This window comes from Schistocerca serialis, chromosome 10 (assembly GCF_023864345.2).
Source record: "Schistocerca serialis cubense isolate TAMUIC-IGC-003099 chromosome 10, iqSchSeri2.2, whole genome shotgun sequence".
NCBI lineage: Eukaryota > Metazoa > Arthropoda > Insecta > Orthoptera > Acrididae > Schistocerca > Schistocerca serialis.
The window spans coordinates 229,833,000-229,857,829 of record NC_064647.1 but is presented as its reverse complement, the minus strand read 5'-3'; the positions used below and the strand labels follow the sequence as shown (position 1 = coordinate 229,857,829).

The window sequence follows — 24,830 nt, the reverse complement described above, 5'->3', positions numbered from 1 at the left end:
GCTCAACAGAAATTAGGAAAAGAATTGCAATGGCAAAAGAAGGATTCAAGAAATTACTTTTCGGACCACTAAACAAAGATCTGAGGAAAAGACTTGCCAAATGTTACATCTGGAGCGTTGCGCTATATGGTGCAGAGACCTAGAAATTGAGGAAGGAAGATAAAAGAAGATTGGCGGCACTAGAGATGTGGATATGGAGAAGAATGGAAAAAGTTAAATGGGAAGACCGAGTAAGGAATGAAGAAGTATTAAGAAGAGTTGGAGAAGAAAGAAACATGCTGAAAGTCATCAGAAAGAGAAAACGGAACTGGACTGGACATTGAGGAGGGACTGTTTATTGAAAGAAGGAGTAGAAGGAATGGTGGAGGGGAAAAGGGGAAGCGAAAAGAGAAGATATCAAATGCTGGAGAATATCAAAGGAGGCAAATATTCAGAAATGAAAAGACTGACTATGCACAGACAAAAGTGGAAGAGGCTTAACCCATGACAAGACCTGCCGTAAGGCAGAATGCCATAATACAAGAGTAGAGGCATAGAATGTTAATAACGTTTGTTTTATTTAAAAATCCTAAGGAGTTTCCACATAAAAATCCTGAGGTGTCACTGTTCCGCACACACTCGTATAATTTACATTAATTTGCCGACCGTATGTTGGAGTATACTGACTTTGGTTTTTTATTCACGGTAATCCCTTTGTTTATTGCGGGGGGGGGGGGGGGCATAACCCAAATCAACTGGAGTCCGAGCAGCAAACGGCACATATGCATCTTTTTATAACACGAGCAACAGAACGTTTCCTGGCAGCATTTCGGCACAAATGTAGCAGAAGGTACTTATCTGCACTACACATTTATGACACATTCTTACTAATAGTAGACTACCAGCTCAAAATACATTAAAGTAGCATTCTGGAGTAAATACTTCGAAAAGCATCAGAACACGACCGCCACATTGTAACAACTCTTAACACATGAAGACGCTTACCATGGTCACAACGAGATAAAGACGTGCAGGCCGAGTACCCGTTTAAGGGATGATACCATGCAGTGAGAATTGAGACATACTCAGACAGTACTGGGCACGGCTTTTGTGAAAAAAGTGTAATTACGGGTGATGGATGCAATTCAAAACCACACGAACTTTTAATGCCAGTTACACATACAAAGGCCATAAACAAAGATCTATTAACATAGTACTTAAAATTCTGAACAAAAATTAGCACGCAAATTTGTAGAGAACAGCCTGAAATACTGCAACAGATATGCGTTGTGCTATTAATGAATAATAAAATGAAAGTATGAGCAGGGCTTTTTTTTCTTAATTATCAAATAAAATAAAACGACTGGTTTTCATGTGAGCTTGTTACTTCTTGGCACCTTCCGGAAAAGAAGCGATACGACGCTCCAGTTTCATTTACATTAACGTATATGTTTCTTTGTTAATCCTGGATCACAAATAGTGTACAACATTTTGGATGTTTAAGGTTGTTTACAATGAATTAAATAAAAGTACTTTCTTCTACTAATAATCTCCTATACCTACTGAACATATTAATAACGTTACAAACGTTTATGAGCGTTTAATGCAGCGCGATGCTGCAGGAAGTTGAGTTGTTGGACACAGTAGCCAGACGGACATAATCAAGTCTCACACTAATGCTGGTCTCAAAGATTTTAAAATATACCCAAATTTCATGTCTGGATACCTCGAATTCCCCCCTAGACAACGAAGACTATATTGTTGCTTTTCCAGTAACTGACATTGTTTACAGCTAACTTTTGCGCGTTTAATTTGACAGTTACTTTGACAGCACAATATTTACAAGTTTATTTTGGCTGAATGGTACAGCAGCACAGAAACACAAATAAAAAAATCAAAATAAAAAAAATAAACAAGTTTATTCTTTGGCATTACAATAATCTTTGGTCTCATTTCATTGAAATGTACGCACTGGTATTAACTAGAACAAATTCACAGTATCAATTCGTATTTTGCCTGTTTGTTGTTGACACATCAGATTATCCCAGCAACTACCTAAGTGAATTAGCGCCTTTGCTGTGCATTCAGTAAAAGTATGTTTCCACATGCAAATCTGAAGTAGCGTGTGCACACTCCCAGATTCAGATCGCGTCACTATAGTGGTGCCACTTTTCGCCATGCCACTGAATGCTGAAGGCGTTTTATGCTTGTGATGCCACTAGCCTTCCCCCACCACCGAACAGCACCGCACAACTAACACCTGGCTGCCGCATTCCAAAACACCATCAGTCTGTCAGTCTCTTTATGTAATCCCACCACATAATGTAACAGACAGGCGAAACAGTGACTCATTGAGAAAAGCACGTTGATGTAGACTGTGTACATTGACACATGGAATAAGTTATGCTTTCAGAAAAACGCGTGTCATTCTAACTTTTGTGCGCATTAGAATATTATGTGTCTGTTTACAGAATCACGATATTCACTACATACAATACATACTTAATAACAGTTGTGTGTTTCAACATTTATCTTATGGGGAATCAATGACAAATTTTGGAGTGAATGTATAGGTTCACATAATCTGACCTTTGTAAAGCTCTTCTTTTTATGTAAATTCATTTGCAAGTAAAAAACGTGGTTGATTAATTAATAACAGAGGTTTAGTTTTGTGGTAGCTCACTTCACTGCTAAAAATGGAGAAAAGTAAGTATCTGCAGTTGACGAGAATCTATCATTCAATGCAGGTGGCTTACACAAGAGTCTGGTACTGACGGTAGTATTTGGTTATAAATTCACTTAAATGTCTCAAAACTTGAGTCACAATAACACTATCTGTGAGCTACACGTATAATCAACTTGTTGTTAAGCTCCTGTTGTTGGGAAAAGAACATCTACAAAATCAGCGTTATGTAGTAGTGAGTATTTAAAAGCAGAAAACATGAGGAAAGTTCTGTTTTCATTAACTTTTATAAATTGTGATATCTTGTAACTTGGTACAGTGAACCTTTGTGTGTATCAGTGTACAGGGCAATTCAAAATGAATTTAGGGATTACAAATGTTTCGCTAAATAAATGTTAGTTTCATCATCACACCTTATTATACGTCGATTATATCTCTCCACAAATGTACCACAATTATTAGTGTTACTTTCCTATGATTCGTTGTAATGCTGCAAGATTAGATACAAAAATGTAAATGACGAGAGTCGAACCTAGTGCGGACACATCTGTAGCTTGCCACCTTAGCCTACTGCACAAACGTCGCAAACTGATAGCTGGCGGCGTCGTTTTCTATTCAACAGCCTCCGAAAACTTTGATGTTCGATTCTCTAAACACCTTGAAACACGTATTGTAATGAAGCAGCATTGTTTATGGTATAAGCCTCGTTTATAAAATATATCTTTGCTCTAAATATATGCTTCTTTTGTGAAATAGATCGTTGCTCTTTGTGGCTAGGAGAACAATGCTACTACCGCCACAGCGCATTTTTTTTTTTCTAGACAGACGATGACAGGCTGTTGTAAAGTGCGAAGTATACCAGTACACGCTGAGAGTCGAGTCTTCCTATTTTCTATAAGCGTATCCTTGTAACTTGGTTGGAAGTACCCTGTCTCCCACTCTAGACAGTCGTTTTGAGACTGCTGTTAGAGTCAGTCGTGTCAATGGGACTCGGTAAGCGTCGTCGAGTTACGGTGGTGCTGAGCAGTCCCAGCTGGCGATTGGACTAAAAATGGAGTAGATGTAGGCTAGATCAGCCTAGACTCGACTAGGTCTAGGAGACGGCCATGAGGCTGCCGCTGACCCCCAATGGCTGCAGGCTGGGGCCTTCGTCTATCTCCATCTGGAAGATTGGGTTGTTGAAGTCCCGCTGACCTGCAACTAACCATTCACATCTGTCAGATGTTTGCCATGTCGTAACATGAACAATTCAAAAAAATATAATTAAATTTTCCTTGAGACATATGAATCTCAACTTTACCTACGATAGTGATAGAAGATGAAGAAATGAATTAAAATTTTGTGAAAAATCCAGGACTTGAACACAAGTCTCTTGTTTACGCGGCAGATGTGTTAGCCATTATACAACCATAGCAGCGTGGGTAACGCAGCTACGCAGACCTGTGAGGGAGGGCTCATTGTTAGGGGAGGGCTTCGGGGTAATCTAAGGCATCTGCCTCATAAGAAGGAGGCCTGCTTTGAAGTCCTGGCTGTGGCACAAAATTGTAATTCATCTCTTTACCTTTTATCATTATCGTAAATTCAAATAATGTTTTGCATCATTAGTAAAGTTCGTGTTTATTGATTGGAAATTTCTGGCCAAATGCTCTTTTTACTACACCAAACTGGCATGTACAGCCACCTTAGTAAAGTGTTTCCTGAATTCTTAGTGTCTCCAATATTTAACTGGACAGTGGAGCGTATGTACACTGACCACTCTATTAACACAAATCTGATCAAATCACCATCTTCTCTATTCCAAGAATATCTGAAACAACTAACTGTGTTTTACTGTACATTACAGACTTTTTTGAAATATTACTACATACAGAAATAATTATGATGGTTTCTAAATAATTTGTGTGTTGTGGGACGTATATGCTCCAGAAAACTTCATAGGATGTAGAAAACATTGGTGTGCGCGGTATGTCAAAGCCCTACTCAAATTTTATGTTGAAAATGTATATAGGATATTTCATGTTTTTCATGTCAGGAGACTGAATGTGTTTTTCTAGTTATTCATTACACTTTTTCCATAATTTCCATCCTGATAAAATCGTTCTAAAATTCGAAAATAGACTCTGATAATCGTACAGAAGGTTCAGATGGAAACACGGGCCTTGTGAGGTTCGCTGGACACATCTATCCCACTTCATAGATTTTCAAAATCAATCAGCTTAAATTTTTTGGCGGTGAATGTGTATTATTTATCAGAAGGGAAGTCAGCTTTCGACCTTCTCTTTTTCAAATACATGAAAAATAAATTTTTACCATGAAAGGGTTGTTGTTGTTGTGGTCTTTAGTCCAGAGTGGTTTGATGCAGCTCTCCATGCTACCCTGTCCTGTGCAAGCTTCTTCATCTCCCAGTTCCTACTGCACCCTACATCCTTCTGAATCTGTGTAGTGTATTCATCTCCTGGTCTCCCTCTACGATTTTTACCCTCCACACTGCTCTCCAATACTAAACTGGTGATCCCTTGATGCCTCGTAACATGTCCTACCAACCGATCCCTTCTTCTAGTCAAATTGTGCCACAAATTTCTCTTCTCCCCAATTCTATTCAGTGCCTCCTAATTAGTTATGTGATCTACTCACCTAAACTGCAGCATTCTTCTATAGCACCATATTTTGAAAGCATCTATTCTTTTCTTGTCTACGCTATTTATTTTCCATGTTTCACTTCCATACATGCCTACACTCCATACAAATACTTTCATAAACGACTCCCTGACCCTTAAATCTATACTCGATGTTAACAAATTTCTCTTCTTCAGAAACGCTTTCCTTGCCATTGCTAGTCTACATTTTATATCCTCTCTACTTCGACCATCATCAGTTTTTTTGCCCCCCAAATAGCGAAACTCATTTACTACTTTAGACATCTTATTTCCTAATCTAATTCCCTCAGCATCACCCGATTTAATTCGACTACATTTCATTATCCTCAATTTGCTTTTGTTGGTGTTGACCCAAAATAAATTAATATGTGGGTCAACATTTGTAAAACTCTAATTCCTCTCTCTCAAACCCCACCCTGTGAGGCGAGAGGGAAAGTTTTAGTTTCAGCCAATCAAAATTTACGAAGTAAATAGGTATTTTTTATTTATCCATAACCATTTCCCACGCAAAAATGAGAACATGGATTTTCTCGAATTACAGCGCCAACTACCAAGAATCAAAACAAATGTTTAAGATAAAATGTACATAGTTTAATGTATAATCTCATTCTGCAATAAAAAAATGGGGGTTCCCATTTGAAATTTTAAAGGTACTAATTTTACCACCAGCAAATGTCCCCTTCGAAAATAATCGAATCTCTGAACTGTGTATCGTACAATGATACAATTTTGCAGATGCATTCAGAAGTGTGTGTCAGTACTGCCTGCAAAATGTGTTGCAAATAGATTTTAGCAATAAAGAAGTTATACATGAATACGTTTTTTGTGTGAAGCTTATTTTTGGAGTTATTCTGGTTTGTCAACTTAAAATTTACATTATATGTATATATATATATATATATATATATATATATATATATATATATGAAGCAGGTGTGTGTATGTGTGTGTTGGATTTATAACCTCCTAGCTCAAATAGGAGCAGAGATATTGAAAAAAACGTATTTTTTGAGTCATTGGAGTATAGGCTACCCTGCATAACAGGTTTGTTGTGTGGGAGTTGTATCGGCCTACGAAATCAACCTTCTTTGCAGGGTGGCCTACATGCAAGGAGTAAGAAACAGTTTTGCATGCTCTGATATGTAGGCTGCCCTTGATGACAGGAGTGTTGTTGACCTGCTTTATTGACCTGCTTTGCATGGCACTATGTACATCAGAGGCAAATAAATTACTGTCTGGCCCTCAATGTATAGTCTACCCTGCATGACAGGCATGTTGTGGGAGTAGTACTGACCTAGTTTATTGAATTGTATTGCAGGGACTACATATGCTGACTGCTATGTCTAGAGAGAAGTTGATGTGCATATCGGAGGGGATGCAGAATGAAAGGGAAAAGGATATGGACAAAGAGAGGGGAGGAGGGGGTATGCATTAGGCAGGAGGAATTTGAATCGAGGTGGTGGGTAGGTGAAGAAGGAAGAGGGGGACGCAAAGATGGGAAGAGAGAAAGAGGAAGCAGGACATTGTCAGAAGAATGGGGAAGAAGATATGGTCAGAGAGAGAGGGGGTCGGGGGAAATGGAGAAAGACAGGGGGAAGCGGGGGTTGTCTTCAATACATGTGTCAAACACATATGTGGGTGAAGCTGCAGGGAAAAGACTAGAATGTATAGAAAAAGAAATTTCGTATGCATGTATAGATTTTGGAAGAAATAATTTCATGTGGCTCAATGCGCGATTTTAGCCATTTCGTAGGACAGACCCAAACTAGTTGTTACAATTTGCTTGAATAAGCTTTAGAGCTACTTTAGTGTGAAATATCTTACAACATAGACCATTATTATATACGCATTGCATAATTTTTTCCTTATGCTCGCTACCAGGATATCACTGACTTGATATTATTTCTCGTGCTGCGGGTTGTAACAATTTACCCCGCAATGTGGCATGTTGTTATAGTGGATCAGGTAACTTATGGCACATAGAATAGCCTGTTAAGCACTGATGAAAAAAAGTTATAATTTTGTATTAATTTTTGTGGTTTTTCTCTTATATGTAATTTGTTATCAGTATTACAGAAAAGTCTATTGTATTTTTACAAATCGCTGGTAATCTGATGTTGTCAAGAGTTCTTATTCTGATACATCAATTTCACTATCGGAACAGCAATTCTTGTACATAAAATGTTTATCAGTACTTGCAAAATAATCGTGAGCCCATTCTCCACAGATATTATACAGAAAATGTTTTGTTGGTTGCACTGATTCGGAATAGGACTCGGCATACTCAGTACAGAACCGGAACTTTAATGTCCATGTACAGAGAGAGAACGATTGAGTGACTCTTAGACGCTGGTGTGACGGGCAACCATTTTGACAACAGCCACCTGAGTGGCAGTAGATCAATGAACTAGAGCCTGTAGGCCACATGCGAAATCTGAGGGGTGTCGGAAGGGACAGCTGTCACGCCAGCGCTTTGAAATCAGTGAATGGCTGTCTCTGTACAAGAACGTTTTTAAAGCGACCAACAAAGGTGTACGGTTGGCACCGAGGGTGTTCCCAACTGAGGGGTCTTAGAAGGTCCCTTTGCCGATTTATGTGTCAATGGAATGTCAGTGCAAGTGCAGTTTCATGTGAGTGATGAAGTGTATAAAATTTCCCTATAATTGAAAATTGATGTTTTTTTGTAACTGAGTATGATGTGCCAATATTTGGGGACGACTTATTACAATTTCATCGTGGCTACTTGTTACATTGTGATACTGATGCGATACGATATTGGACATGATACACTGAAGCGTCAATTAAACTTGCATACACATGTGTATTCAAATGCAGACATATGTAAACAGGCAGAATACGGTGCTGCGGCCGGCAACGCCTGTATAACCCAACAAGTATCTGGCGCAGTTGCTAGACCGGTTACTGCTGCTGCAATGGCAGGTTATCAAGATTTAAGTGAATTTGAATGTGGTGTTATAGTCGGCGCACGAGCGATGGGACGCAGCATCTCCGAGGTAGCGATGAAGTGGGAATTTTCCCGTACCACCGTTTCACGAGTGTACCGTGAATATCAGAAATCCGGCAAAACATCAAATCTCCAACATCGCTGCGGTCGGAAAAAGATCCTACAAGAACGGAACGAACGACGCCTGAAGAGAATCATTCAACACGACATCCGAAATTGCTGCAGATTTCAATGGTGGGTCATCAACAAGTGTCAGCGTGCGAACCATTCAACGAAACATCATCGATATGGACTTTCGGAGCCGAAGGCCCGCTCGTGTACCCTTGATGATTGCGCGACACGCAGCTTTACGCCTCGCCTGGACCCACATTGGACTGTTGATGACAGGAATCATGTTACCTGGTCACACGAGTCTCGTTTCAAATTTTATCGAGCGGATGGGCGTGTACAGGTATGGAGACAACGGCATGAATCCATGGACCCTGCATGTTAGCAGCGGACTCTTCAAGCCTGTGGAGTCTCTGTAATGCTGTGGGGCGTGGGGAGTTGGAGTGATATGAGACTCTCATAGGTGACACGTATGTAAGCGTCCTGTCTGATCATCTGCATCCGTTCATGTATATTACGCATTTCGACTAACTTGGACATTTCCAGCAGGACAATGCGACACCCCATACGCCCAGAATTGCTAAAGAGCAGGAACACTCTTCTGAGTTTAAACACTTCCGCTGGCCACCATTCTCCCTAGACATGAACATCATTGAGCATATCTGGGATGCCCTGCAACGTGCTGTTCAGAAGGGATCTCCAGGCCCTCTTGCTCTTAAGTATTTATGGACAATCCTGCAGCATTCATGGTGTCAGTTGCTTCCAGCACTATTTCAAACATTAGTCGAATCCACGCCACGTGGCCTGACGGAGTGGCCGTGCGGTTCTAGGCGCTACAGTCTGGAACCGCGCGACCGGTAAGGTCGCAGATTCGAATCCTGTCTCGGGCATGGATGTGTGTGATGTCCTTAGGTTAGTTAGATTTAAGTAGTTCTACGTTCTAGTTAGATATAGTGGGAATTAGTGAAATTCGGTGGCAGGAGGAACAAGACTTCTGGTCAGGTGACTACAGGGTTATAAACACAAAGTCAAATAAGGGTAATGCAGGAGTAGGTTTAATAATGAATAGGAAAATAGGAATGCGGGTAAGCTACTACAAACAGCATAGTGAACGCATTATTGTGGCCAAGATAGATACGAAGCCCACACCTACTACAGTAGTACAAGTTTATATGCCAACTAGCTCTGCAGATGACGAAGAAATTGAAGAAATGTATGATGAAATAAAAGAAATTATTCAGATAGTGAAGGGAGACGAAAATTTAATAGTCATGGGTGACTGGAATTCGAGTGTAGGAAAAGGGAGAGAAGGAAACGTAGTAGGTGAATATGGATTGGGGCTAAGAAATGAAAGAGGAAGCCGCCTGGTAGAATTTTGCACAGAGCCCAACTTAATCATAGCTAACACTTGGATTAAGAATCATGATAGAAGGTTGTATACATGGAAGAACCCTGGAGATACTAAAAGGTATCAGATAGATTATATAATGGTAAGACAGAGATTTAGGAACCAGGTTTTAAATTGTAAGACATTTCCAGGGGCAGATGTGGACTCTGACCACAATCTATTGGTTATGACCTGTAGAATAAAACTGAAGAAACTGCAAAAAGGTGGGAATTTAAGGAGATGGGACCTGGATAAACTGAAAGAACCAGAGGTTGTACAGAGATTCAGGGAGAGCATAAGGGAACAATTGACAGGAATGGGGGAAAGAAATACAGTAGAAGAAGAATGGGTAGCTTTGAGGGATGAAGTAGTGAAGGCAGCAGAGGATCAAGTAGGTAAATAGACGAGGGCTAGTAGAAATCCTTGGGTAACAGAAGAAATATTGAATTTAATTGATGAAAGGAGAAAATATAAAAATGCAGTAAGTGAAACAGGCAAAAAGGAATACAAACGTCTCAAAAATGAGATCGACAGGAAGTGCAAAATGGCTAAGCAGGGATGGCTAGAGGACAAATATGTAGAGGCTTATCTCACTAGGGGTAAGGTAGATACTGCCTACAGGAAAATTAAAGAGACCTTTGGAGATAAGAGAACCACTTGCATGAACATCAAGAGCTCAGATGGAAACCCAGTTCTAAGCAAAGAAGGGAAAGCAGAAAGGTAGAAGGAGTATTTAGAGGGTCTATACAAGGGCGATGCACTTGAGGACAATATTATGGAAATGGAAGAGGATGTAGATGAAGATGAAATGGGAGATAAGATACTGCGTGAAGAGTTTGACAGAGCACTGAAAGACCTGAGTCGAAACAAGGCCCCCGGAGTAGACAACATTCCATTAGAACTACTGACGGCCTTGGGAGAGCCAGTCCTGACAAAACTCTACCATCTGGTGAGCAAGATGTATGAAACAGGCGAAATACCCTCAGATTTCAAGAAGAATACAATAATTCCAATGCCAAGCACAGCTGCAAAATACTAACACGAATTCTTTACAGACGAGTGGAAAAACTAGTAGAAGCCGACCTCGGGGAAGATCAGTTTGGATTCCGTAGAAATGTTGGAACACGTGAGGCAATACTGACCTTACGACTTATCTTAGAAGAAAGATTAAGGAAAGGCAAACCTACGTTTCTAGAATTTGTAGACTTAGAGAAAGCTTTTGACGATGTTGACTGGAATACTCTCTTTCAAACTCTAAAGGTGGTAGGGGTAAAATACAGGGAGCGAAAGGCTATTTACAATTTGTACAGAAATGAGATGGCAGTTATAAGAGTCGAGGGACATGAAAGGGAAGCAGTGGTTGGGAAGGGAGTAAGACAGGGTTGTAGCCTCTCCCCGATGCTATTCAATCTGTATATTGAGCAAGCAGTGAAAGAAAACAAAAGAAAAATTCGGAGTAGGTATTAAAATCCATGGAGAAGAAATAAAAACTTTGAGGTTCGCCGATGACATTGTAATTCTGTCAGAGACAGCAAAGGACTTGGAAGAGCAGTTGAACGGAATGGATGGTGTCATGAAGGGAGGATATAAGATGAACATCAACAAAAGCAAAACGAGGATAATGGAATGTAGCCGTATAGATTTAAGTGTCAGGAAGTCATTTCTGAAAGTATTTGTATGGAGTGTAGCCATGTATGGAAGTGAAACATGGACGGTAAATAGTTTGGACAAGAAGAGAATAGAAGCTTTCGAAATGTGGTGCTACAGAAGAATGCTGAAGATTAGATGGGTAGATCACATAACTAATGAGGAAGTATTGAATAGGATTGTAGAGAAAAGGAGTTTGTGGCACAACTTGACCAGTAGGAGGAATCGGTTGGTAGGACATGTTCTGAGGCATCAAGGGTTCACCAATTTAGTATTGGAGGGCAGCGTGGAGGGTAAAAATCGTAGGGGGAGACCAAGAGATGAATACACTAAGCAGATTCAGAAGGATGTAGGTTGCAGTAGGTACTGGGAGATGAAGAAGCTTGCACAGGATAGAGTAGCATGGAGAGCTGCATCAAACCAGTCTCAGGGCTGAAGACCACAACAACAACAACAAGTTCTAGGGGACTGATGACCACAGCAAGTAAGTCCCATAGTGCTCAGAGCCACGCCACTGGTATTGCGGCACTTCCGCGTACTCGCGGATGTCCTACACGTTATTAGTCATGTGTATGAGTTTGTTTGACTCTCTGGTGCACATGATGCGATGCAGAAGCAAAAGTGGTGGAGTGCATAGAAACATAATGAAACTTTTCAGTAAAAAAAATTATTTTCCTACAACCCCTACAGATTGACAATGAACTGGTTTTCTTTTCCTTATTACCCATAGTTGTAGGGAAATTTATCAAATCTCAAAGAATACGTTGGTTAGGACATGTGGAGAGGATGGGGAAAGGCAGGACGCCCAAACGAATAATGCTTGCCAGAGTGTATTCCACCAGAAGGAAGGGCACACCAGGAGCTAGATGGATGGACGACGTGCTGGTTGACCTTGCCCAAATGCGGATCTGTGGATGGAAGAAACAAGCTGAGAACAGAGAGGTATGGAGGAAGGTTGTTGAGGAGGCCAAGGGTCACCAAAGGCTGTAGTGCCGAAGAAGGAGAAGATGAACCATAGTCGCTGTGATACTTCAAAGTAAAGAACAGCGATGCTCATATTTTGAAAATTTTGCAGTGAGAAACGAGAGTCGTTGGGCAGTTGGTGCATTTTATGGCAGATATTGTTGTATAAGAAATGTAGTTAACCTATCCAGATTGTCTTTAGCGCTGGGAGGAAAGCTGTAGCTCTTTCCAGTCTTGATTGAATACGTGACACATTTGGCCGCGATGTGCTGCGACACGCCACACTCGGCGCTATGAGCGTGCGCCACTCCCTGTGCTGAGCTGCCTCATATCGCGTTCCGCATCGCCCCAGTGGGAATGCGAGTGTTGCACCGATGAGCGTCGTATCACGTGACCCTGTTGAGCCTCGCCTAATACCGACAACCTGCCCTCTAGTGATGGGAAAGAGGTATGTGCTATAACGTGCTACCACTATTGGAAGAAAAGTGCATTGCTCACAGCAGGTAGATCAAAATTCGTACACTCCTGGAAATTGAAATAAGAACACCGTGAATTCATTGTCCCAGGAAGGGGAAACTTTATTGACACATTCCTGGGGTCAGATACATCACATGATCACACTGACAGAACCACAGGCACATAGACACAGGCAACAGAGCATGCACAATGTCGGCACTAGTACAGTGTATATCCACCTTTCGCAGCAATGCAGGCTGCTATTCTCCCATGGAGACGATCATAGAGATGCTGGATGTAGTCCTGTGGAACGGCTTGCCATGCCATTTCCACCTGGCGCCTCAGTTGGACCAGCGTTCGTCCTGGACGTGCAGACCGCGTGAGACGACGCTTCATCCAGTCCCAAACATGCTCAATGGGGGACAGATCCGGAGATCTTGCTGGCCAGGGTAGTTGACTTACACCTTCTAGAGCACATTGGGTGGCACGGGATACATGCGGACGTGCATTGTCCTGTTGGAACAGCAAATTCCCTTGCCGGTCTAGAAATGGTAGAACGATGGGTTCGATGACGGTTTGGATGTACCGTGCACTATTCAGTGTCCCCTCGACGATCACCAGTGGTGTACGGCCAGTGTAGGAGATCGCTCCCCACACCATGATGCCGGGTGTTGGCCCTGAGTGCCTCGGTCGTATGCAGTCCTGATTGTGGCGCTCACCTGCACGGCGCCAAACACGCATACGACCATCATTGGCACCAAGGCAGAAGCGACTCTCATCGCTGAAGATGACACGTCTCCATTCGTCCCTCCATTCACGCCTGTCGCGACACCACTGGAGGCGGGCTGCACGATGTTGGGGCGTGAGCGGAAGACGGCCTAACGGTGTGCGGGACCGTAGTCCAGCTTCATGGAGACGGTTGGGAATGGTCCTCGCCGATACCCCAGGAGCAACAGTGTCCCTAATTTGCTGGGAAGTGGCGGTGCGGTCCCCTACGGCACTGCGTAGGATCCTACGGTCTTGGCGTGCATCCGTGCGTCGCTGCGGTCCGGTCCCAGGTCGACGGGCACGTGCACCTTCCGCCGACCACTGGCGACAACATCGATGTACTGTGGAGACCTCACGCCCCACGTGTTGAGCAATTCGGCGGTACGTCCACCCGGCCTCCCGCATGCCCACTATACGCCCTCGCTCAAAGTCCGTCAACTGCACATACGGTTCACGGCCACGCTGTCGCGGCATGCTACCAGTGTTAAAGACTGCGATGGAGCTCCGTATGCCACGGCAAACTGGCTGACACTGACGGCGGCGGTGCACAAATGCTGCGCAGCTAGCGCCATTCGACGGCCAACACCGCGGTTCCTGGTGTGTCCGCTGTGCCGTGCGTGTGATCATTGCTTGTACAGCCCTCTCGCAGTGTCCGGAGCAAGTATGGTGGGTCTGACACACCGGTGTCAATGTGTTCTTTTTTCCATTTCCAGGAGTGTATGTAAAAGATTGCCCTGTACAACCGTTAGCCCCAGTCTCACCTAGTATACAGGGCTGTTCAGGAGGAATGTCACATATTTTTGAGGCGATTCTACATATAAAAAAAAAACCGAAAAAGTCCTATGAACATGTACCTGACTTTCGATCATTACAGAACTGGAGTGGGTTGTAGACTCCACACATCCATGAATGAATATGAAGACAAGTGTGAATATTACCTACTGAAATGTTGTGTCAGCTCTGTGGTCGACAGAATAATGGTGGGACAGATGACTCACCCATCCTACAAGAGGTGTGCGGGTTCTGTAACAGATGGCAGCACTGTTATGCCACACTGAGGCAACAGCTGCAAGTGTACCCAGTGTTCAATCGTCAGTTGAATCAGTGAGCACTCGTGAGCCCGTGTAAGTGTCATTCTTGAGTGTTGTTTAATTGAGTAAGGCCATTGTGCCCACGACTACCAAGATGTTGTATAAGTTCATCTGTGCAGAATATGCAGACATGTCGTTTGTGTACAGGTTCTCTAATGGCAGTGCCCATGCGGATTGACAGAAAACCAGAGATGTTTTCCTGACTGACAAACACCATGTGCCAGGTTATTTCCGAGGGTTTTTCAAGCATTATGTGAATCTAGAACACGACCCGGTTTACACGTAACTTGGGAATGTGAGGTTGTCCAATCAGTTGAGGAAGGGAACCACTTTTTTGTAATGGTACAATGGAGCCCCAGTACCAGTACATGGCACATTAGCTATCAGATCAATAGTCTAAAAATGCGAGTGCTTGTAATTGAGAGCTTGTAATCATTCCCTGTACAGTTACTAAGCAGTCACAATTTTTGTTAATGATTGGCTGTACATGGAGACATCGTGCAATACACTTTATTTATAGATGAGGCTACATTTGCACGTGGTCGTACCATGAACAACTGCAGTTCTCATGCATGGGTGATGGAGAACCTACATGACACCAGAGAGCCAGCCAGTGTGGCCGAGCGGTTCTAGGCGCTTCAGTCTGGAACCGTGCGACCGCTACGGTCGCAGGTTCGAATCCTGCCTTGGACATGGGTGTGTGTGATGTCCTAAGGTTAGTCAGGTTTAAGTAGTTCTAAGTTCTAGGGGACTGACGACCTCAGATGTTAAACCGATAGTGCTCTGAGCCATTTTTTTTTAACACCAGAGGAACAACATTCCAAGTCAGGTTCTCAGTCGACGTCTGGTGTGGTACGACTGATGACCTGGTGGTAGCGTCTGTGTTCCTGCCAAATAGCATGACAGCCGCAGCATACACACATTTCCTGATAGAAGACCTACCAGGACTTTTGGAAGATGTGATATTTGAGCAATGACGGCAAATGTACATGCAACACGATGGATCACCAATTAACTGTAACAGACAAGTATATCAGTATCTGAAAACATATTTCCTCAGCGGTCGATTGTCCACGACTGACTAACTGGCCTGAAACATCATCCGACCTAACCCCATTAGACTACTGTTTATGGGACTGATTAAAGGGGGATTAACAAACACTAGAGAATGCATCACCCATGCTGACGATCCGCTAATTATAGTATCTGCTAATGCCAGGACTAAGTTAGAGGAAAACAGCAGGGCACTCGTTCGAAGACTAAGTTACTGCTGCATAAAAAACAAACTAATGATAGCAGTGCACAAAAGAATTTATATGTTACCAAAAGATAGATAATCGAGAACGAGATATCCCACAATCAGAATAAATGAGCAACCTGTGAAAAGAAAGGCTGTATATAGGTATCTTGGAATTTACATCGACGAAAAACAAAACGTTCACGCACATGTAGAAATCGTCTGCCAGAGAGGCATTAAAATCCTAAATAAAATAGCTGGCAACTGACCAAAGAAGTTTTCAGCTGCCACGAGGTGCAATAAGAACACACAACAATGGAGTCTTACTCGCTATTGTGGGCTAAGGGTCGAGCGTTTGGGCTTGTAGAACAGCAGGGGCTCTATAGCGAGCACACAGCTGTATACTCAACACCAACTCAGACGCTGCTGGTGATGTTAGGATTGCAGCCGCTAGATCCAGCAGTAAGAAAGAGAGGTGCACAATATTGGCTCAAAAAGCGCAATTATGATACAATGAAGGAGATAATGGGCACAAGAACCGTATTGAATTAGGAAATAAAGGCAAGCATTGATACAGAAGGGCAAGAAATCTGGGACAGGGCAGAAACAGCGAGGAGACCGCACCACATGCTTTCTAGCATAAAAGAAAGAACAAGAATGACATACTTCCTACCGACCAAGCGAGCTACACACCACCTGTCAGGACATGGCCGATTTCCCAGCTCCTTACTATGAATACAACAGTGCATCACAGACACTTGTGAATGTGGACGAATCGGCACCCTGGATCACATTGTCTGGTGTCCGTTAGACGACATGTTACAGACCAGGACAGGAACGCATTTGGAAATGCAAAAGTCTGTAATATAATATGAGGAACTGTGCAATAAGCTGAGCACACTGACAGCTAAAATATCAACCTATGAACTGCAAGCCTACATGGCTGAGATGCAAGCAAGAAGAGGCCGTACATCATGATAACGGTACGCGCCACAGCACAGCTACGTCAACCTTCCTGAAGCAGTGTGGAGATGGGCCTCGGGGAGGACCAGGAAGGATTTCCTGAGACCGTGGCAGCCATCCCCCAATCTCCACACTTTGGGTGCCACAGAAGTGCAGCATGTGTGAATCCTGAGTTGTGTCTCACTGTGCCACTGACTAACCATCTCGGCAAATGAGAAATCCAGCTTGGTTCTGATACCAAGCACAGTAGTATAGTGTAATGTAGTGTAGTGCTGTATAACAGTGTAGTCCATAGTAGTGCTATGGACCAGTAGTCTGGATTTCGGATGAACAATATCTGTGAACCAGATTGCCAGATGATAGTACGTAGACTTTTTTGTTATTTTTCCTTACGTAGACATTCTATGTAGACTTTCCCCCCTCTTAAACAGTATAATGCTGTGCTGTATTCATGTCCAACATTCTGTTGGACTCAAATAAAATAGCAAATAAAAACAATAATACAAATATATGCTGCATGGGTGGATACATGTGAAGAACTTGTTGCCCACATTGAAGCCTGCCGACATGGTGTTCGATGTGCAGCACAACACACCCTCTGAGGCATTGCTGAGTGCATTAAGATGAGTGAGGGACTTTTTGAACACCTCTTGTAGGATGAATGAGTCATCTGCCACACCATTATTCTGTCCACCACAGTGCCTACGCAACCACCCTTGTCCTCATAAACATTCATGATTGTGTGTAGTCTTGAACCCGCTCCAGTCCTACAATGATCGAAAATCTGACACATCTTCATAGGAATATTTTGGTTTATTTTCACATGTAGAGTCACCTCACAAATTATGTGACACTCCTGCTGAATCATCCTGCAGATGGGCAGGGTCAGGACATGTGTGATTACTCACTGGCAGGCTGCGACGCTTTGGCGATTGGCCTGTAGAGGCGCCTCCGTCGGCAGATGGCGACCACCACCAGCACGGAGCTGCCCAATAGCAGCACGCCCAAGAAGACGGCCACGCCCACCCACGCTGCAGGGCTCATCAGCCCGGAACTCGCCCTGCAACAACAGAATATTGTGATGGCAGGTATCGCTGAAACAAACAATTTTCGCTTCGACTGGATATTTTCATTTGCAGTTTGACATGACTCTTAAAGGGCAAGCATTCGTATGTAGGACATCTCCAACTGACGAGAGGTCCCCAGCAGTGGGATCGACTTTTTGAAACCAAATACACTGTGATGTAGGTTAAGATGCCAAGTATCACACCCTGCTACCATTCACCCTATTGGGCCCTTGGTTGTCAGTAAATGATGAAAAAATTTCAGAATTTTGTGTTATGCTCAATAGCGTTAAAAAAAGCTGAATTACATGGTCTTGTTGCATGATGGATTGTATAATAGCTCCACATGCAAGAGAATGTGAGTTCGAGTTTTGTTAGGTACAATATGCTTTTTTATTTTGAATCTTTATTGAATTGACTTTGATCATTGGTTTTACTCAATTAATTGGTTTAAATTTAATTTTTTGCATTATTCCTTTGTCATATTATTTTTTGCATTATCAACTTGTTTAATTTCATTTTTTCTTTATATCATTCTTTTTCCAATTGGAATTACTGTGAATATGAACTTAATTATATTTATCTATTATAATATTCAATTATTTGAAAATTCTGATCTATCAGTTAAAAAACAAAAGACCAAATAATATATTTATACTGACTGTACAGTAGTGTGAGAAATGTACTTTTCATTATCAGATGTGGAATTTTTTTGCATTGTGTTTCTCATACAAAATTTAAAACATTACCTAAATGCCGATTGCACAATGGAAAAAATAGCACAGATGACGATTTAAATGAAAGTATAAGTATAACGAAACTGAAGCAAAATGAGAAATAGATATAATGAACACAATAATGTGGACGAAAACACAGGGTGATAAAAGACAAGAAATTAAATCGAAATTAATACATAAAATTAATTAAAACAAATGAAAAGATATTTCAAGTGGAAAAAGAATGATAGGAAGAAAAATGAGAGCAAATGAAGAAGTTAATATTACAATTATAATGATATGAGAAAGAAGCGGAAACAAAAATTTAGGTTAAAAGAAATAAACTGAATAAAAATGATGATCCAATTCATTTCGATAAAGATTTAAAAAATCAAGAAAACTTCATGCACCTGGCAAGATGTGGACCCTCAATCTCCTACACATGAAACTACTATCCTGCCCATTACATCACTCCATTACACCATACAACAAGTCTATCTGTTGCAGTTTCTTTAGACACTACTGAGTGTCACATAAATTAGGAAAACCTTTTATCATCAGGTACTAGCAAATCTTAATCGACATAACTGTACAGATAGTTTCAGTTGATCACACTGCTGGGGACCCCTCGTTGTGAGAGGTATGATAATTGATTTAGAGGGATCCGCTTCAGTTGTACTCATACTTATCCAAACCACGACCGGTGTCGAGATTTTAGAATCCCATCTTCAGGTGTATGAAACTATTGTATTTGGTAACAAATAACATGTGGTCGGACCAGTCAGTGCGAGACTTCCAGTCCTTTCATGTTGGCGGAAACTGCCTAGCGCCAGACAGCCACACGGCAGGAATGCTAACCGCTACTGAGGTCTCGAAGCGTGGCACGGTGCAGGCACCAACGGTGTAAGTGTGAGTGAACTTGCGGTATCAGCAGCGATACAGGAAAACATGGACTGCAGTCAAGGCACACAAGCAACCGGCACAGCTGCACTTCAGAATACAGCTCTGCAACTCACATGGTGGTGGTGGTGGTGGTAGTGGTGGGGTAATGGTGGTGGTGGTAAGTTCCTATGGGACCAAACTGCTGAGGTCATCTACTTAACCTAACTTACTAAGGACAACACACACACCCATGCCCGAAGGAGGACTCGAACCAACGTGGGGGGAGTTGCGCGAACTGTGGCAAGGTGCCTGAGACCGTGCAGCTACCCCCCGCCCCCCCACGGCGTGAGTCATATGCACAGAGGTGTCTCACACAGGCTGCTCCAAAGAGCTACAACACCAAAATCTCGGCAAGATCAATGTGTAGATTATTATTTTTTAATTTTTTGGTGGGGTCAGGGTTTTTATTTATGACAATATACAGTCAAATCACCAACAACTTTCACAGATTCACAAACACCACACATAAAGTAGTTTCATTTTGATCCAATTTGCCACATCCATCAGTCCTTACCATAAGAGGCATCGTACAATAAAAGTTAAGAGGTACCGTTATCCTTATTGAAAACTTCGCCAACATTTAAAAAGTCCAGATTTTCTATATCATCGCTGACTAAGCCGGTTCACTGACAGTTTCTGCCAACATGCAATGATCAAAATTCTTGCACTGACTCCCCTGAACGAATGTTGTGTATTGCCAAATACAATAATTTCATACAGTAGAAGTTGGGATTTTAACATCTCGAAACCGGTCGTGGTTTGGATAAATATTGGTACGAGTGAAGTGGATTAATCTAAAATAGTTGTTGTTGTTGTTGTTGTGGTCTTCAGTCCAGAGACTGGTTTGATGCAGCTCTCCATGATACTCTATCCTGTGCAAGCTTCTTCATCTCCCAGTACCTACTGCAGCCTGCATCCTTCTGAATCTGCTTAGTGTATTCATCTCTTGTTCTCCCCCTACGATTTTTACCCTCCACGCTGCCCTCCAATACTAAATTCGTGATCCCTCGATGTCTCAGAACATGTCCTACCAACCGATCCCTTCTTCTAGTCAAGTTGTGCCACAAGCTCCTCTTCTCCCCAACACTATTCAATACCTCCTCATTAGTTATGTGATCTACCCATCTAATCTTCAGCATTCTTCTGTAGAACCACATTTCGAAAGCTTCCATTCTCTTCTTGTCTAAACTATTTATCGTCCAAGTTTCACTTCCATACATGGCTACACTCCATACAAATACGTTCAGAAACCACTTCCTGACACTTACATCTACACTCGATGTTAACAAATTTCTCTTCTTCAAACGCTTTCCTTGCCATTGCCAGTCTACATTTTATATCCTCTCTACTTCGACCATCATCAGTTATTTTGCTCCCCAAATAGCAAAACTCCTTTACTACTTTAAGTGTCTCTTTTCGTAATCTAATTCCCTCAGCATCACCCGCCTTATTTCGACTACATGCCATTATCTTCGTTTTGCTTTTGTTGACGTTCATCTTATATCCTGCTTTCAAGACACTGTCCATTCCATTGAACTGCTCTTCCAAGTCCTTTGCTGTCTCTGACAGAATTACAATGTCATCGGCGAACCTCAAAGTTTATATTTCTTCTCCACGCATTTTAATTCCTACTCCGAACTTTTCTTTTGTTTCCTTTATTGATTGCTCAATATACAGATTGAATAACATCGGGGAGAGGCTACAACCCTGTCTCACTCCGTTCCCAACCACTGCTTCCCTTTCATACCCCTCGACTCTTATAACTGCCATCTGCTTTCTGTACAAATTGTAAATAGCCTTTTGCTCCCTGTATTTTACCCCTGCCACTTTCAGAATTTGAAAGAGAGTATTCCAATCAACATTGTCAAAAGCTTTCTCTAAGTCTACAAATGCTAGAAACGTAGGTTTGCCTTGCCTTAATGTTTCTTCTAAGATAAGTCGTAGGGTCAGTATTGCCTCACGTGTTCCAACATTTCTACGGAATCCAAACTGATCTTCCCCGAGGTCGGCTTCTATCAGTTTTTCCATTTGTCTGTCAAGAATTCGCGTTAGTATTTTGCAGTTGTGACTTATTAAACTGATAGTTCGGTAATTTTCACATCTGTCAACACCTGCTTTCTTTGGGATTGGAATTATTATATTCTTCTTGAAGTCTGAGGGTATTTCGCCTGTTTCATACATCTTGCCCTTGTATAGACGTTCTACATACTGCTTCCACCTTTCTGCTTTCTCTTCTTTGCTTAGAACTGGGTTTCCATCTTAGCTCTTGATGTTCATGCAAGTGGTTCTCTTATCTCCAAAGGTCTCTTTAATTTTCCTGTAGGCAGTATCTATCTTACCCCTAGTGAGATAAGCCTCTACAATCTTACATTTGTCCTCTAGCCATCCCTGCTTAGCCATTTTGCACTTCCTGTCGATCTCATTTTTGAGACTTTTGTATTCCTTTTTGCCAGCTTCATTTACTGCATTTATACACTCCTGGAAATTGAAATAAGAACACCGTGAATTCATTGTCCCAAGAAGGGGAAACTTTATTGGCACATTCCTGGGGTCAGATACATCACATGATCACACTGACAGAACCACAGGCACATAGACACAGGCAACAGAGCATGCACAATGTCGGCACTAGTACAGTGTATATCCACCTTTCGCAGCAATGCAGGCTGCTATTCTCCCATGGAGACGATCGTAGAGATGCTGGATGTAGTCCTGTGGAACGGCTTGCCAAGCCATTTCCATCTGGCGCCTCAGTTGGACCAGCGTTCGTGCTGGACGTGCAGACCGCGTGAGACGACGCTTCATCCAGTCCCAAACATGCTCAATGGGGGACAGATCCGGAGATCTTGCTGGCCAGGGTAGTTGACTTACACCTTCTAGAGCACGTTGGGTGGCACGGGATACATGCGGACGTGCATTGTCCTGTTGGAACAGCAAGTTCCCTTGCCGGTCTAGGAATGGTAGAACGATGGGTTCGATGACGGTTTGGATGTACCGTGCACTATTCAGTGTCCCCTCGACGATCACCAGTGGTGTACGGCCAGTGTAGGAGATCGCTCCCCACACCATGATGCCGGGTGTTGGCCCTGTGTGCCTCGGTCGTATGCAGTCCTGATTGTGGCGCTCACCTGCACGGCGCCAAACACGCATACGACCATCATTGGCACCAAGGCAGAAGCGACTCTCATCGCTGAAGACGACACGTCTCCATTCGTCCCTCCATTCACGCCTGTCGCGACACCACTGGAGGCGGGCTGCACGATGTTGGGGCGTGAGCAGAAGACGGCCTAACGGTGTGTGGGACCGTAGCCCAGCTTCATGGAGACGGTTGCGAATGGTCCTCGCCGATACCCCAGGAGCAACAGTGTCCCTAATTTGCTGGGAAGTGGCGGTGCGGTCCCCTACGGCACTGCGTAGGATCCTACGGTCTTGGCGTGCATCCGTGCGTCGCTGCGGTTCGGTCCCAGGTCGACGGGCACGTGCACCTTCCGCCGACCACTGGCGACAACATCGATGTACTGTGGAGACCTCACGCCCCACGTGTTGAGCAATTCGGCGGTACGTCCACCCGGCCTCCCGCATGCCCACTATACGCCCTCGCTCAAAGTCCGTCAACTGCACATACGGTTCACGTCCACGCTGTCGCGACATGCTACCAGTGTTAAAGACTGCGATGGAGCTCCGTATGCCACGGCAAACTGGCTGACACTGACGGCGGCGGCGCACAAATGCTGCGCAGCTAGCGCCATTCGACGGCCAACACCGCGGTTTCTGGTGTGTCCGCTGTGCCGTGCGTGTGATCATTGCTTGTACAGCCCTCTCGCAGTGTCCGAAGCAAGTATGGTGGGTCTGACACACCGGTGTCAATGTGTTCTTTTTTCCATTTCCAGGAGTGTATATTTTCTCCATTCATCAATTAAATTCAATATTTCTTCTGTTACCCAAGGGTTTCTACTAACTCTCGTTTTTTTACCTGTTTGATCCTCTGCTGCCTTCACTATTTTATCCCTCAAAGTTACCCATTCTTCTTCTACTGTATTTCTTTCCCCCACTCCTGTCAGTTGTTCCCTTATGCTCTCCCTGAAACTCTGTACAACCTCTGGTTCTTTCAGTTTATCCAGGTTCCATCTCCTTAAATTCCCACCTTTTTGCAGTTTCTTCAGTTTTAATCTACAGGTCTTACATTTAAAACCTGGTTCCTAAATCTCTGTCTTACCATTATATAATCTATCTGATACCTTTTAGTATCTCCAGGGTTCTTCCATGTATACAACCTTCTTTCATGATTCTTAAACCAAGTGTTAGCTATGATTAAGTTATGCTCTGCGCAAAATTCTACCAGACGGCTTCCTCTTTCATTTCTTAGCCCCAATCCATATTCACCTACTATGTTTCCTTCTCTCCCTTTTCCTATGCTTGAATTCCAGTCACCCATGACTGTTAAATTTTCGTCTCCCTTCACTATTTGAATACTTTCTTTTATCTCCTCATACATTTCATCAATTTCTTCGTCATCTCCAAAGCTAGATGGCATATAAACTTGTACTACTGTAGTAGGCGTGGACTTCGTGTCTATCTTGGCCACAATAATGCGTTCACTATGCTGTTTGTAGCAGCTTAACCGTACTCCTTATTTTTTATTCATTATTAAACCTACTCCTGCATTCGCCCTATTTCATTTTGTATTTATAACCCTGTATTCACCTGACCAAAAGTCTTGCTCCTCCTGCCACCGAACTTCACTAATTCCCACTATATCTAACTTTAACCTATCCATTTCCCTTTTAAAATTTTCTAACATACCTGCCCGATTAAGGAATCTGACATTCCATGCTCCGATCCGTAGAACGCCAGTTTTCTTTCTCCTGATAACGTCCTCCTGAGTAGTCCCCGCTCGGAGATCCGAATGGGGGACTGTTTTACCTCCGGAATATTTTACCCAAGAGGACGCCATCATCATTTAATCATACAGTAAAGCTGCATGCCCTCGGGAAAAATTACGGCTTTCAGCCGTTCGCAGTTCCAGAACAGCAAGGCTATTTTGGTTAGTGTTACAAGGCCAGATCAGTCAATCATCGAGACTGTTGCCCCTGCAACTACTGAAAAGGCTGCTGCCCCTCTTCAGGAACCACACGTTTGTCTGGCCTCTCAACATATACCCCTCCATTGTGGTTGCACCTACGGTACGGCTATCTGTATCGATG

At 42.9% G+C, this 24,830-nt stretch overlaps 1 protein-coding gene across 1 annotated transcript in view; it reads right to left on the bottom strand.

Moving 5' to 3' along the window:
* Positions 1–1,879: 1,879 nt before the first annotated feature.
* Positions 1,880–24,830, bottom strand: part of LOC126424714 (fibrillin-2) — a 161,950-nt gene continuing 138,999 nt past the window's right edge. The window contains exons 5-6 of the mRNA XM_050087436.1: positions 17,813–17,964; positions 1,880–3,862 (exon numbers count right to left, since the gene is read on the bottom strand). Of these exons, the coding sequence (XP_049943393.1) occupies positions 3,756–3,862; positions 17,813–17,964 (259 nt within the window). The 3' untranslated portion in view covers positions 1,880–3,755. The remainder of the gene's footprint in view (positions 3,863–17,812; positions 17,965–24,830) is intronic.